We start from the raw sequence: 16,667 nt of genomic DNA, 5'->3' as shown, positions 1-16,667 counted from the left end.
GAATAGAAAGGAGCTCAGTCAACCTGAAAATATGCAAAGGATCTTCTAGAACTATTAAAACACATAAAACATTTTGGCAATGGCAGGGGGGGCTCACACTACAAAGATTTCAAGACTTATTATAAAGCTACAATTATCAAGGCAGCAGCATATTAGAGAAAAATGCTATTCAGTCAATGGAACAGAATTTAGAGTCTAGAAATATCCCTATACATATATGGTTGACTGATTTTCAAAAAATAACAAAAGTAACTCAATGAGAAAAGGATAAGCTTTTCAACAAGAGATACTAGAACAATTTCATACCCGTATTGAAAAGAAATTTTAACCCTTACTTCACACTGTAAACAAAAGTTAACTCATATCATAGAACTAAGTGTAAAAGCTAAGACTATAAACTCCTAGAATCTTTGTGACTTTGGGATAGGCAGAGATTTCTTAGATAAAACACACCACAAAAGAAAAAAAAACTGATTCGTTCAAACTTCATCAAAATTTTAAGTTTAGTCTTCAAAAGCCACTGTTAAGAAAACGAAAAGGAAAGCCAACAGAATGGGATAAGATGCAGCTAACAAGCACATGAAAAGATGTCCAATATCCTCATTCATCAGTGAAATGCAAATTGAAACTATGGGTTGGCCAAAAGGTTCGAATGAACCTTTTGGCCAACCAATACAATGAGATACCACTATAAATCCAATAGACTGGTTACAATTTAAGACTGACAACACTATGTGTTGGCAAGGATGTAGAGCAACTTTCACATGCAGTTGCTGGGAACAGAAAATGACACAATTACTTTGAGAAAAAGTCTGGCAGTTTCTTATAAAACTAAAGACATACCTACTCTGTGACCAAGAAAATTCAAAACGTAAGTCTGGAAAAGAATTGCATAGGAATGTTCATGGTCACTTTATCTATAATAGTCAAAAGTTTAAAACTGCCCAAGTGTTCATTAAAAAGAGAAGACCCAAGGGGACTTCCCTCATGGTCCAGTGGTAAAGAATCCACTTTCTGATGCAGGGGACGTGGGTTCGATCCCTGGTCAGGGATCTAAGATCCCACATGCCGCGGGGCAACTAAGCCCACACGCCACAACTACTGAGCCCACGGGCCTCAATGAGAGAGCTCTCACGCTGCAAACTACAGAGCCCATGCACTCTGGAGCCCGTACACCACAACTAGAGAGAAGCCCACATGCCACAACCAGAGAGAAGCCTGTGCACCACAACGAAAGATCCTGCACACCTCAACAAAGGTCCCGCATGCCACAACTAAGACCTGATGAAGCCAAAAAAAAAAGAGAAGGCCTAAATAAACTGTGATATATTCAGAAAATGGAACTACTCAAAAGGAATGAGTTACTTCTACATGAAATAACACAGATGAATCTTAAGAATATGCTTGATCAAATAAAGTTTACACTGTATAATTCAAGTTCATGAATAGGTGACATTAATCTGTAGTGAAAATAATAAAAAGAGCATTGTCTCTGGGATAATGGGTAGTGGACTGACTGGAGAAGGGTGTGGAGAAAATTTTCTGGAATGATGCTATGTTGTATTACTAATTGGGGTTTGAGTTACAAAGGAGTATATATTTGTCAAAACTCATCTAATGGTAGACTTTAGTTCTGTGCATTTCACTGTATGTAAACTTTACATTAAAAAAAGAAGTAAGTAAATAAATATAAATTTCAGTTATTTATATGCATGATGAAGTGTTGAGGGGTGAAGTCCACAGTTTACTTCAAAATGCATCAAAAACTGAGATGAACTGATGATTGAAAAGAGAGATGGATAAATGGACAAATATGTGAGAAAGCAAATATACCAAATTGTTAACTACAGAATCCAGCTAGTGTGTATATGGGTATTCACTGCACAACTCTTTCACATTTTAAAATTATAGTCATAAAATGGAAAAAATATCATATTTTAAAACTAAAAATGGTAAAAGACTTTTGAAAATATTTAAGCATATTTGAAAAAGAACCAAATGTTACTTATAAGAAGTGAAAAATGGCTACGTTTTTTAAAACCTCACTGAAGAGTGTTACATAGTTACATGAATACACAGAAAGAAACAAACTACTTAGAGCAAAACAGACCAAAGACTTGAACATACTCTTCATAAAGAAGAACACAGAGTAACACATATGAAAAGTTGTTCAACCTCAAGAGTAATCCCAGAAATGACATTTGAAACCACAACGAGCTACTACTTACACCCACCAGATTCACATGAAACACAAAGAATGAGAGCAACAAGTGTTGGCAAGGATTAGACCAATAGCAACGCTTACACACAGCGACTGCAAGCATAAACTGGTATAACCAGGGCTTTAACTAGTAAGGCTGAATATGTCTATAGTGTATGACCCTACAGTCCACTACTAGTATGTTCCGCAGAGAAAATCTTACGTACGTGTGCCAGGTAACTGATGGAAGATTTCACAGTGGCATCGTTTATAATAATAACAAACCAGAAACAACCCAAATGGCCATTATCAGTAGATAATGAGTAATTTGGGATGTATAGTCAAACAATTGAATCCTATATAGCAGTGAAAACGGATGAATGAAAGCTACAGTCAGTCATCAACATGGCTCAATCTCAGGAATGTAACAGTGAGTCAAAAAGCAAGATGTAGAAGAATACATACAATATGGATCCATGAACATGTTGTGTAGGAACACAAAAATATGTGACACAACTATAAAGAAAAGCAAATGACAATTATAAAATTCAGGGTTTTAGTTTCATTAAAACTAAAGAGGGGGGCTTCCCTGGTGGCGCAGTGGTTGAGAGTCCGCCTGCCGATGCAGGGGACACGGGTTCGTGCCCAGGTCCGGGAGGATCCCACATGCCGTGGAGCGGCTGGGCCCGTGAGCCATGGCCGCTGAGCCTGCGCGTCTGGAGCCTGTGCTCCGCAACGGGAGAGGCCACAGCAGTGAGAGGCCCGCGTACCGCAAAAAAAAAAAAAAAAAAACTAAAGAGGGGAGACAGGATCAGGGAGGACCCACAGAGGGGCCTCAAAGGTAATGAAAACTTTCTGCTTCTTAAACTGAGTGGTAGCTACTCAGATGTGCCTTAGGTTGTTCATCTTTATACCTTACACATTAATATGTGAATATTATATTGGATCTAGTCAAAGTTTATTTAATACAAGTGAAATATAATATATGACTCTTAAATACCTAAAATGGCAAAATTGATCTTTAGTGATATTCTTTGCCTACCCGAAAAATCTTGTGCATCCTCATGGTGGCTGAACAAAAGATAAATCTTGTGAGAAGCAAGCGAAGAAATTCATCTCCAAAAAACTGGAGAAATGCCTGATCTGTAGGGAGGAGAAAAGTGACAGTAAAAGGATACTTAAGTGGGAAATACATTTCAAAAGGCAAGAAATGTTCAGGAAAACCTTCTCAACTTTCCTGCCTTCAACAAATACCTTTATAAATTCAAACAATTTAAACAATTTTAAACCATTATAGTACATTCTGTTAAGTGTGCAGTTAGATTAGTAGGGTACCTATTGAACGTGAATGGGTCAGTAGCTGGGCAATATCGCGGTTGATTTTTCGAAGATATTCTTGACACTTTTCCCATAGGCCTCTACGCATGCTTGACAATCCAGAGACAAATAGGAAGGCCATTAGAGGATTGTTCAAAAAGAGAGTGAAGAGGCTACCTCGTTGAGATTGATCTGTAATAACAAACATGTTATATATATAGACAACAGTTCTGCAAAAGAGAGGTATTTGAGGAACACTTTAATGTACTGACAATCTATAAAATTAAAGCTGTATCATTAAAGTATAATTCAACAAAGTACATTCGTCTTGGAACTACAAAAACATATCCCAGGTACATTGCTTTCTCCTGAAAAAAACTTAAGATAGAGTCTCGCAAACTTAAGAGAAATGGAAAATGAACATGTTCCTTTGCTTTTTTTTCCCCTCCAACTAACAATTTCCATGCAAATATGGCAAGTGCTGGATCATGGGCAGCTCCTAATGGAACCCTCTGAGAAGCACTAGAACTGCCAATCTCTTTCATTCTCCTTTGTTAGTTGCTCTTTCTCTTCCTATCCCTTAAATATCAGTATTTTTTTTCTACACATTGTTGATCTCACCTATGCACAAATTTCAGTTATCAGTTATATGCATATTAATTCCCAGTTCCCTATCTGCAGCCTAAATAAGCTCCTTAGGTCCAGAACGGCACTGTCCTACAGTAGCCACCAGACACACTTCAAAAGTGATGAGTCCAAATTGAGACAAACTGTGAATTATAAAATATAAATGTCTCATTAACATTCATTTCACCTGTTTGTTTCTACCTTAAAAAAAATGTGGGGGCTTCCCGGGTGGCGCAGTGGTTGAGAGTCTGCCTGCCGATGCAGGGGACACAGGTTCGTGCCCCTGTCCGGGAACATCCCACATGCCGCGGAGCGGCTGGGCCCGTGAGCCATGGCCACTGAGCCTGCGCGTCCGGAGCCTGTGCTCCGCAACAGGAGAGGCCACAACAGTGAGAGGCCTGCGTACCGCAAAAAAAAAAAAAAAAAAATGTGGCTACTAGAAGACTTAGAATCACATGTGTGACTCCCATTATATTTCTATTGGACAGAGGAGCTCCAGACTACTATACTCAACCTAACTCTCAAAGGTAACCTCAAACTCAACATATCAAAACTTGTCAGTAGATTCTTTCCCCTGTTGTTCTCCTACAAATCTGCTTCTTATCCAGGATTATCACTTCTACCGGCACCTCAACCAGACACCTGGCAGTCCATCCCTGCTTCCTTCCTCTCCCTGATTCCCTCTCATCCAGTCCATCAAGTCCTACTGGTTCTCCAGGATTATTATCTCCAGCTAACCAGCCACTGTCCTCACTCTGGCCAACATCATCTCCCCATTTCCATCAAAGCTCCTCCCCAATTCATTCTTCACATGCTCGCATGCTTTTTCTCTGCTAGAACACTCTTATTCAACCATTTCCCACCCCCATCTAATTCTACGTATCCTTCAACTCAACTTTAGACATCATTTCATCTACTTTCTTAACCCTCAAGGGCTGATCAGGAGTTCACTTTACATGTGCTTCCTCCTGTGAAACCCTCAGAGCACCTACAGTAATTCCCAGTTAGGTTGTCTATATCTTCTACCTAGCACAGCACCTGATAAATAAATGTGGAATAAATGCTTGTTGAATGAATGAAGTGACTCTTGGTTAAAGAGAGAACTGCAGAATTCAGATACCAGAGGTGCAGGGATGTAATCTGACATTCCAAATACTTAGGTATCTGCTAGTTTTGTGTCCAGATGGGACACATTTAAGGGATTAGAGGTCTAAGTTTTACAGCACAAAAAATAGAGGATACTGGACTAAAAAATGTTAAGGACATATATTTCAATTAATCATATTAATAACAATAGTTAGCACATACTGAATACTTACTGTGTACCCAGAATTATTTAATGAGGTAGGTACTATTATTATCTCCATTTGATAGGAAAGAAACTGAGGCACAGAATGGCTAAGTAACTTCCCAAGGTCACACAGCTGGTAAGTGGCTGAGTTGGGATTCAAACACAATCAGTTTGCCTCCAGAGTCTGTGTTTTTACCCTCTTCACAATAAAACCTTTCAGATTAAATAATTGTGGTATTAACCCATCAGGTTCATGCAATTTAAAATAAAGCTGCATCTTGATAGGAAAATTTGATAGCAAAAAGTACTCACGATTAGAAGGGGTTACATGTCTCCAAAAGTGATAAGAAACAGGTTAACAAAGTCCTCAAAGCAGGAGAGCTTTACCGTTGTTTGAAGGTAAGTTCTATCCCTTAGTGATTTGCCTTTTAGATACATGAACTTAGTATTTCTACATGTTTTTCCCTGTTAAATAGCAGAACTTACCTTAAAACAACGGTGAAAAGTCTCCAGCTTCTCTCGGGCATTCAAATGCTGACCATCACTTCCTGTGTCAAACTATGTCAGCAGACAGGACTTCTGGCTGGGAAGTAGCAGTAAAATGCCATCTCCCACAGAGAGACATCAGCACTATTCACAGTTAGGGAGATAGTGAAACAGTGACAAGTACTGCTAAAACAGGATTAAGGTTTGTTTAGTATTTTACCTAGCTTAATGACTGGGAATTAGATTAGATTTTATGTGTTGCTTACTGAGGACAAATTATTAAAGACAAAAAGTTTTTCATTTCTCAGCCACCTGAGAAAAGGCAAAAACACTGACCTGTCTCTCTGGCACCCTGAGAAGAGGTTCTTTTATTTTAAAAATGCGAGGTAAAAATGTGAATAAAAGACACCCTTTAAGTTGTGCCAGTTAGGTTATTCTAACACTTAGGCATAGATTGAGAAGTGTTCTAGACCAGAAATCTCACTGTCTTAAAAGATACTTAAAATATGTAGCCAGAGCTGGAGGAAGTCATGCTATATGGATGACGACCAGCACACCTGCAACACAAATTTTAAAATTCACAAATCATGAGCTCCCCAGTAGCAAGGGACCAAAACCACTCTTTTCTCAGGGATGATTTATCATTTCTTTTAGAATTATCTCAAGGCCTAACAGTTAGCCCATTAAAGAATTCTGGTTGTTGGCAAGACTTCGGGGTTTATTTCAGACTGACACTTGCTACATTAAACACTATAAATCCACAACTGACCACTGTAGGTGGGGGAGACAAAGATCAGAGCAGGATTATTCAAAACGTAGACATAAGTTTATTTTCAACCTACGGATACAACAGGGAATGACAGAACATACCTTGTAAAGCTTTTGGATATGCTGTAGGAGAAAGCAAGCAGACTAGTGGCTGTCCAAATAAGTTTGTGAAATTCTGTAATATATAAGAATTTAAAACTTTCATTAAAGATTTGACCAATGATAGTAATTTTCCAAAGCATATCATCAGTGTATAGATTGGGTCCTTTAACTTATAAACAGATGCAGAAACATCAGTAACAGCTGAAAAGACTGTCATTCAAGTTTAACTAACATGCATAACAGGTTTTCTTAAAGTGGTGAAGTTTATTAAGTGAGCTATTGATTTTTAAAGTAAAGGCACACACATGGTTGAAGTGTCACAGGGAGAGGGCATCTGGCTGTTTATCAAGAGGTTGCTCCATTGGGCAACATACACTAATATTTACAAGGGTAAATTTGCCAAGATCTATGATCTGGCTCTCAGCCTCACAGGCTCTAAAACCTGACTTACTGGTATGTGAAGACTGGATTCATCTCTCATTGTGAATCATATTAATTGCTCATACAGAATGATGTATAAAGCCAGAATGTGAATGTGTTAATTTACGGTGAGAATTAAACTGACACTCACTACTCTTTGCATGATTAAGAATATCCTTTCCCTAAAGGCAGATCTACATGGGAAGTAAAATCATAGACTGTTTGGTAAAACAAGAAAGAAAACTCCTAGGAGTAAACTTAATAAGAAGTGAAAAAAACAAAAATAACTAAAAAATACTCCTGAATGATAAAAATGAAGACTTGAACAAATGGAAAGCTATATTGTGTTCTCAGAGGGGAACCCATTCTAAATATGTCATTTCAATAATTTATTAAAATTTAAACCAACCTCAACAAAAATGGCCACGGACTTTTTTCCCCTGCAACTGAAAGAAATTCTAAAGTGCATACAGATAAGGTATATTAGCCAGGAAAACTCTGAAAAAGAAGAGCAAAGAGGGGGAACTAGACTTATCAGACACCAAAACATACTTCAGAGCCTCAGTAATTAGAAATATGTGCCACAGCATAAGAGGAGGCAGAAAACCAATGCAAGAAAATGAAGAATCTAGAATTAGACCCCAAAATAGACAGGGCTTAAGGATATATGATAAAGATGATGGTTGGAATTGGCAGGAAAAACTGATAGCTATCTAGAAAAAAAGTTGGCTCCATACTTCATACCAAAACCTAGGATGAATTTCAAATATATCTGATTTAAATGTAAAAAAAATTAAACAATAACAGTGCTGAAAGAAAATAAAGGTTGGGCTTCCCTGGTGGCGCAGTGGTTGCGAGTCCGCCTGCCAATGCAGGGGACACGGGTTCGTGCCCCAGTCCGGGAGGATCCCACATGCCACGGAGCGGCTAGGCCCGTGAGCCATGGCCGCTGAGCCTGCGCGTCTGGAGCCTGTGCTCCGCAATGGGAGAGGCCACAACAGTGAGAGGCCCGCGTACCGCAAAAAAAAAAAAAAAAAAAAAGAAAAGAAGGGTTATTTTTGTCATCTAGAAGATCTTCCTAACTATTATAATTAAGATTAATAAACCCAGTTACAAAAATAAAAAATACAGCATGAACTAAATCAAAAGCTAGATGATGAATTGGGGAAAAATATCTGCAACTCACATTACAAAGGATTAATCTCCTTAATATAGAAAGAGCTTTTCCAAATCCATAAGAAAAAGACCACTGTCCTAACAGAAAAATGGGTGAAGAGTAACAGGGAATACAATATTGATTGATTTTCATATATGGAACCTTCATGCATTATTCAGATAGATTATTCTATTAGTAGGTCTATTAGCATTTTATTTAAAATTTTCTAATATATAATTATAAACTAATCTGGGATAGAGTTTTTTGTATGCGCTATTTTTGTCTTGAAATAGTATCATTATCATAATGATTCCTAACATTTACTGAGTGCTAACTATTTTCCAGGGACTATCCTAGGATTCTTAGCTCCTAACCCATAATCTTAACAATCCTATAAAATTATTACAGAGAAGGAAAAAGAGTCTCAGAAAAGACCAAGGAAATGCTCAAGGTCATATAAATGTCTTGTGGCCTGTTATAGAATGAATTGGATATTTCTGATATTTTCCATTGCTCTGGAATTGTGCAGATTATAAAAGTTTAAAAGAATTTATTGGTGAACTCAAAAAAGCTAGAGCCTTTTTTTTTTTTTTTTTTTTCTTTTTGCGGTATGCGGGCCTCTCACTGTTGCGGCCTCTCCCGCCGCGGAGCACAGGCTCCGGACGCGCAGGCCCAGCGGCCATGGCTCACGGGCCCAGCCGCTCCGCGGCATATGGGATCCTCCCAGACCGGGGCACGAACCCGTATCCCCTGCATCGGCAGGCGGACTCCCAACCACTGCACCACCAGGGAGGCCCAGGAGCCTTTTTTTTTATGGAGATAACTTTGATCACTTCCCTCATACTATTTCATACCCTGTGATTGGGCTTTCGGATTTCCCTTCTTGTAGCCATTAGATATTTTTTTCCCAGGAAATTGTCCATTTAACTGAGACTTTAAAACATCTTACAACTTTAGGGACTTCCCTGGTGGCACAGTGGCCTGCCAATGCAGGGGACACGGGTTCGAGCCCTGGTCCGGAAAGATCCCACATGCTGCGGAGCAACTAAGCTCATGTGCCATAATTACTGAGCCTGTGCTCTAGAGCCCGTGAGCCACAACTACTGAGCCCACATGCCACAACTACTGAAGCCCGCGTGCCTAGAGCCTGTGCTCCACAACGAGAAGCCACCACAATGAGAAGCCCATGTACCTCAACAAAAAGTAGCCTCGGCTCACCACAACTAGAGAAAGCCCACGTGCAGCAACAAAAACCCAACACAGCCAAAAATAAATAAATAAATAAATAAATAAATCTTTCTTCAATAGATATTCATTGAACCTACAAACTAGACACTGTTCTAGGTGCTAGGGATACTGTAGTTAAGAAAAAAAAAACTGATTAAAAAAAACCTAAACCTGTCTTCCTGGAGCTGATATTTAGATGGGGGTGGAGGTGGCAGGTAGAGACCCACAGTAAACAAATAAAGAAGTTATATAATATTACAGAAGCTGACAAGTGCTACATATGGAAAGACAGAATAAAGTAGTTAGCAGCACAGAAAGATTTATAATCAGACTGTATTTAAATCCCAAATCAGCCACCTTTTGCCTTGGTTTTATCAGTAAAATGGGGATAATAAAAGTAACACGTTGCGTTGTGAGGATTAAATGTGTTAGAATAGTGCATGGCATTATATAGAAGCTAACTTATGATTATAAGAAAAATAAAGTAAGAAAACTGGATAAAGAGTATTGGGGAGGCATATAATTTTAAATAGGGCAATTAGGGAGAACTCTCTTAAGAGGCTTCAGCTGATTAAACACCTGGAAAACAATGTGGGTATCTTTGGAAGAGGATTCAAGGCTGGGGGAACACAACACAAAGATCCTAAGCAGGAGACTACCAGGTATGTTTGAAGAACAGCAAGGTCAGTGTGGCTGAAGAGAACTGAGTGATAGGGAGACCAGCAAGAGATCAGAGATGCATTTGAGGTGGGGAGGAGTGTGAGGGCAGAAAACATGAAGCCTTTACTCTGAGTGAGATGAGGAGCCTTCGGAGATTTTGAGTAGATAAGTGACATAATCTGACTTACAGCCACACCCTGTAGGAGAGCAAGGGCAGAAGGAGGAAGCCTAGTTAGGAACCTACTGCAATAATTCAGGGGAGAGATGATGGTAGAATGCACCAGGATGGTGGCGGCAGAGGTGGTAAGATTCTGGATATATTAGTTATAACCAATAAAATATTCTGAAATGGATGTGGGTGTGAGGGAAAGAAGAGTCCAGAATGAAACTAAGGATTTGGGCTAGGGCAACTATAAAAGCACAATAGTCATTAACTGACATGGGGAGAGCTGGACCTGGAAGAGGTCTAGAAATTCTGTCCTGGGCCTGTTAGCTTTGCAATCTCTATGAGAATCACCAAATAGAGATGTAGAGTAGGTAGATTATATTCAAGTCTGGAGTAACTGAGAAAGGTCTGGGCTGGAGATATAAATGTGGAAAGTGTCAGGATAGAGATAGTAATTAGAGTCATGAAATTATGTAAGGGCATCAGGGGCAGTCTGTTGTAGCTGGAAAAGAAGAGGAAAAAGGACGGAGCCTGGGGGCACTTCAGTGACAGGTCAGAGAGATGAGGCAAAACCAGGAGAGGAGACTGAGAAAATCAGCTGACGCCAGGCCTCCTTTGCCCTGAGGCAATCAATCCCGCCACTTGCATTTAGGTTTTAAAGGCCTTATGCAGAGAAGGGGACTGGCAGTCAGAGCTCAGGGGCTACCTAAGGTGGAGGCTAACAGAAAACTGTCCCTGCTAAAGGGGAATCCCAAAGGGCTACACCCTTACTGTAAGGATGAACCAAAACCAAATTTCATACCTTCCTGCCCAAACCATGCCTCGGGGGACCACAGGAAAATTTTCTTGGTGCTGAGCAGAGCAGAGACATAGCAAACAAACAAACGAACCAAACAGTCCTGATGGTTGTAACTGTAAGCCGGCCCTCTTGCATGTTTGTAGCCCAGATTCATACCACCTAGGTAATCCCAAACACATGGTCCCCAAATGGCAGTGCCTCTAGGTGTCTAGCAGAAGCAAATGCAGACCCTCTCTGGATGAAAGTACCATCATTCTAGGGCTCAGTGAATTTCCCACAGATAATTTTAAGGATAACAAGAAGAATCTAAGGATAACAAGAAGAATCTAATCAAAGATAATCAAGTATACAGGGATACAAAAATAGCAAAGGGTGTCTTTAAGCAGCAAAAGCAGATTTCAGGTGTAAGAATGACCAGATAGATAATCAATAATATAGTAAGTATGCTTATTAAGTTTAAAGAAATAAAGAACAAACTTGAAAACAGAAAATAGGGAATTACAAAAAGGGCAATGAATTATTTGAAAAAGAACCGAACAGAACTTCCTGAAATGAAAAATACCACAACTAATATAAAAATCAATAAATGGGTTTAATAACGAGTTAGTCACAGCTGAAGAAAAGAATTTGTGAACTGAAAGCCAGATCAGAAGAAATTATCCAAATCTCAGCCAGAGAAACAAAAAGATGGAAAATATTGAAGAGAGGTCAAGAGACATGGAAGACACAATGAGAATGATGTATGTAAAATCAGAGTTCCAGAAAGAGATGAGAGAGGATCTTCAGCACAGCCAAGATTCGAAGAGATAATGGCTGAGAATTTTCCAGCAATAATGAAAAACTCTAACCTACAGATTCGAGAAGTCCAGCAACTCCCAATAGGTTAAATATAAAGAAACAAAACCTAGATAACTGCAGAACGCCAAAAGCAAAGAGACGGTCTTTCAAAGTAGCAAGAAGGAAATGGAGTGAGTGAGGCTGACTGTCAGAAGAGTTCTTAGGTAATCTTGTTATGAAGGTGAATGCCTTCCCAGACCACAGCAATCTACAGTCATCAGTCAAACACTTTAGGACAAGGCTGTTTAGATAAATATGACTGTTTTGACAAATGTGTAAGTCATGTTTACTGGCAGGGATCCATCTCTGTCATATATAATTAAATACTCAAAGGATTTTCTTCTTCCAAAGAAAAAAAAAGCAGAATTCAAAGAAGTGTTGCCCAAAATGACAGGTTTGTGTTTTTTTTAACCCCACTAGTACTACATTACTACAGATAAAGCCTATTCCCTGATGGAAATTTGAGAGCCAAAATGTGAGCCATACTTGTTATGTTACAGATCTCGGCATTTCAATTCCTCTCTCCTGAAATGAGGCTCAGACTAGCATGAAAAGCTCCTCTTTTTCTAAATGTAGAAACAGCTTGGGCTTTGGAAGGAGAAAGACTGCTGGAATCAATTAGGCAAGATACTTAACCTCCAAGAGCAGTTACCACAACTATAAAATAAGGATAATGGTGACTACCTTCATTTAATCATTCAACATATATTTATTGAGAATCTTTTAAGTATGAAGCACTGGGTACATAAAGGTACACGTATATGCAGATATAAACACAAACAGGGGACCTCCCTGGTGGTGCAGTGGTTAAGAATCCACCTGCCAATGCAGGGGACACGGGTTCGAGCCCTGGTTCAGGAAGATCCCACACGCCATGGAGCAACTAAGCCCGTGCGCCACACCTACTGAAGCCTGAGCGCCTAGAGTCCGTGCTCCACAACAAGAGAAGCCATGGCAATGAGAAGCCAGCACACCACAACGAAGAGTAGCCCCTGCTCGCCGCAACTAGAGAAAGCCCGCATGCAGCAACGAAGACCCAACAGAGCCAAAAATAAATAATAAATAAATAAATTTATATTAAAAAACAAAAACACACGGACTTCAGGGAAAACACAGCATAACGCTGACAGACCTTTACATTCTGGGCAGAACAGCTGAGCTTGCTCCAGTGAACATGACTAGACCACGAAGACCTAAAGACACTGACATCAGAGATTACCCAACTAAATGGCCCAGCTAGATTGCCACACTGAGCAGCTCACTGTGACAAGCCCTACCCACAACCTCAGAGATTCTAACCATTTTGCTAGCTTCCACTCTTATATCTAAGCAGAAAGGCAAAAATTATGAATCTCTAAAATGACATATTCAGGAAAAACACCAGAAACAAACCATAATGGAGGAAAGAGACACCATGCAGGGAGAATTTTTAAAATGACCATTGACATTCTCAAAGGGAAGAGAAGATATTTCAACCAGGATAAAAACCAATTATATATGTGTATGTATATATGTTTTACATACACACAGATACATCTATATCTTTGTGAAAAAAAATCTAGAGAAAAAATGAAAAGCTCAATAAAAGGGTTAGAAGATAAAGGCAAGGGAATTTCCTACAGAGCAAAAAGACTGGAAGATGGAAAATAAAGGGCAAAAAAAATCAGAGGACTAGACCAGAAGGTCCAATATATGAATGACAAAAATTCTCCAAAGAAAAAACAGAGAAAATGGAAGGGAGGAAACCACTGAAACAACTCAAGAACATGAGCAGAGTTTCCAGATTGAAAGGACTCACTAAGTACATGCCAAGTACCACGGTTAAAAGTAAACCCAGACCAGGGCACTCTGTTAAGAGGCTGAAAAACACTGGAGACAAAGAGAAGATCCTATATATTTCCAGGGACTTAAAACAAGTCACATGAAAGAATTCAGAATTAGAATGCTTTGTACTTCTTAAGAAACACTGGAAGCTAGAAAGCAATGGAACAATGCCTTCCAAATTTTGAAGGGAAATAATTTCTAATCAATACCAAAACTACCATTTAAGTGTGATGGTAAATCAAAAACATTTGCAGAAGTGCAAGACCAAATATTTTACCTCATATTCACCCTTTCTCAGAAAGCTCCATTTTGCTGGAGATGCTACAGTAAAATGAGAGAATAAACCAAAATGAGAGAGTAAATGAGAGTGTCCAAGAGGAAGACATAGGATTTTAGGAAACAGGGATTCCAATATAGAAGAGAGATGAAGAATTCCCAGAATAATAATGAAAAGAGATTCAGGGAGGAGAGCTGTGCAGTACATGTAGAGGGCACCAGTCCAGAGGCTTTGGGAGAGAATTCATCCCAAAGATAAAATTAAGAGAATGATGCATCTGAACAACCTGAAAGAAGATTAAGCAATTGGTGAGGAGCTTGGGGTTGAATCTGTGATAAGTTCAGGAAAAAAAAACAGGAGCAAGATAACATTATTTGCTCCAGGAAAAGTAGAAAGTTGCATAGAAAAGAAAAAGTTTACTATGTGGCTTAGATGTTAAAAGCGTTGTATACTCATAATAATGTAAGCACTAAATGTTCAGTTAATCAAAATTATGATATGTCTATTGTGTGGATAAAAGTTATAAAAGGTATGAATATGAAATGGGGATAGGAAGGGGAAAGAGAGCTAAATTTTTCTTCCATAATGGGATATCAATACATGCTGCTTAAAACTGAAGAATCGGGCTTCCCTGGTGGCGCAGTGGTTGAGAGTCCGCCTGCCGATGCAGGGGACACGGGTTCGTGCCCCGGTCCGGGAAGATCCCACATGCCGCGGAGCGGCTGGGCCTGTGAGCCATGGCCACTGAGCCTGCACGTCCGGAGCCTGTGCTCCGCAACGGGAGAGGCCACAACAGTGAGAGGCCCGCGTACCGCAAAAAACAAAAAACAAAAAACTGAAGAATCAAGAAATATCAATACCAGCATGTGACTTAGAAAAATAATGGTTAAATACCACAATAATTAACTAAAAAAGATGTAAATGCTAGCCTCTGGGAAGAGGCAAACAGGGGTAGGGCATGAGAGCGGGAGACTGCTGCTGTTAGTAACTCCTGGTGGAACCTGGCTGAGTAGATCTCACCCTGACCACACAAGGGAATTATGCTGATACCTGAGACCCACCCCAGGCCAAGCAAATTAGAATCACAGGAGTTGGGACCCAGGTACAAGTGGTTGTGAAGAGGGCTCTGAATGTTTCTGATGCACAGAAAGAGAACTACAGTTTTCAACTATATGCATGAGTTACTTTCATAAAAATTAAAAAGTAATACTGAAATGAAGAAATAACATGAAGTGTTTGTATTTACATGAAGAAACATTTAGAAAACACATATATGTTCATAAAACATTCATATGGATGAAATGGATATAACAAAGTATGTACTGAAGAAATAATACGTCACCCAGTTCTTTTTCATTAGAAACTTGCAAAATGATAGTTTAAGAATTTTTACGTGCTTTGTGGGAAAAGTAAATGTCAGACACTTTCATATGTTAACACAGAGAACTGCACACTTGATTCAGAGGTATTAACTAGTTTTTTAAAAGATCAAATTAGACTACTTCATGGTCTTATTTGCCTACTGCATATGGGCTCCCCATTTCATTTCTAAAGATCAGAATGTTCTTGACAATTTAATTTTTTAGAGGAGTGATACTGCATGTGCCATCAACACCAAACACACACAGAAATCTTTCTATTATTCCACTGTTACCCTGGGTGTTGGGATATTGAAATTTAGAATTAAATCATGAGACATAATTCCAATTATACGCAATGGTGTTTTTTCAAAATCATCATCCAATACGCAGTCTACATCCAAACGACACTCTGGAAATAGCAGGTACATAACATGAATGATATTCTTGAGATTATAAAAGATGGTATCAAATAATGTCCAATTAAATTGAGAGAAATTAATAGATTGTGAAAATACTTTCAATGCATGCTACATCATAGTAAGCAATACACTTGCTTACTGTCCATCAACACATTCTGTTACATCGTTAAACTGTAGCAAATGTTTCCTTCTCATTGACAAAGGCACAGAATACTTTTTTTGAATTCTGTGAAGACACAAAATGCCTGGACTCTTCTGCTTTTATATGTTTAAATGGGTTAGCCAATAAACCTTTTCCTTCAGCAGCCTCCTACCCTCTCAAAAAGATTAAAAATGACAACAGCACACTCACAATTTAAGAGAGTACATAGCTAGTTTTCCTAAAAATCAAAAGTTGTAACGTTAAACTTGACAAAATGGGTAGCAGGAAACATGCTGAACAATGTAGGGTGGGATGAATGCTCTTGGAATTCCGACTTTAAAAAGTGAAACTAAGCATGAAAATTAGATGGAAAAATATGCTTGGGGTCAGTTTTTTGGCTACCAGACATTTCTATTGCTCTCCTGAAATAAACCTATTAACGTTTGCTTCTCCATCTAATTATATGAACACCCACAACAGAAATAATTTCAATTGGCAAATCTGTGTTTCCAGCATATTTCTGAGCATACTGTCCACTAATGAAATATTCCAACCACATACAAAGGGCTCCAAAAATTCTGTTTTCAT

General features: G+C 39.0%; 1 protein-coding gene across 3 annotated transcripts in view; it reads right to left on the bottom strand.

The window, feature by feature from the left end:
* The window catches only part of SCAI (suppressor of cancer cell invasion), a 114,616-nt gene that overhangs the window by 5,662 nt on the left and 92,287 nt on the right, over positions 1-16,667 (bottom strand). For all 3 annotated transcript variants that reach the window (XM_060101246.1, XM_060101247.1, XM_060101249.1), the window contains 3 exons: positions 6,792-6,864; positions 3,536-3,709; positions 3,243-3,343 (listed from right to left, as the gene is read on the bottom strand). In XM_060101246.1, coding sequence (XP_059957229.1) covers positions 3,243-3,343; positions 3,536-3,709; positions 6,792-6,864 — 348 coding nt within the window. The remainder of the gene's footprint in view (positions 1-3,242; positions 3,344-3,535; positions 3,710-6,791; positions 6,865-16,667) is intronic.

Source organism: Mesoplodon densirostris, chromosome 6 (assembly GCF_025265405.1).
Source record: "Mesoplodon densirostris isolate mMesDen1 chromosome 6, mMesDen1 primary haplotype, whole genome shotgun sequence".
NCBI classification, from domain to species: domain Eukaryota; kingdom Metazoa; phylum Chordata; class Mammalia; order Artiodactyla; family Ziphiidae; genus Mesoplodon; species Mesoplodon densirostris.
This window is presented reverse-complemented; position numbering and strand designations above follow the sequence as displayed.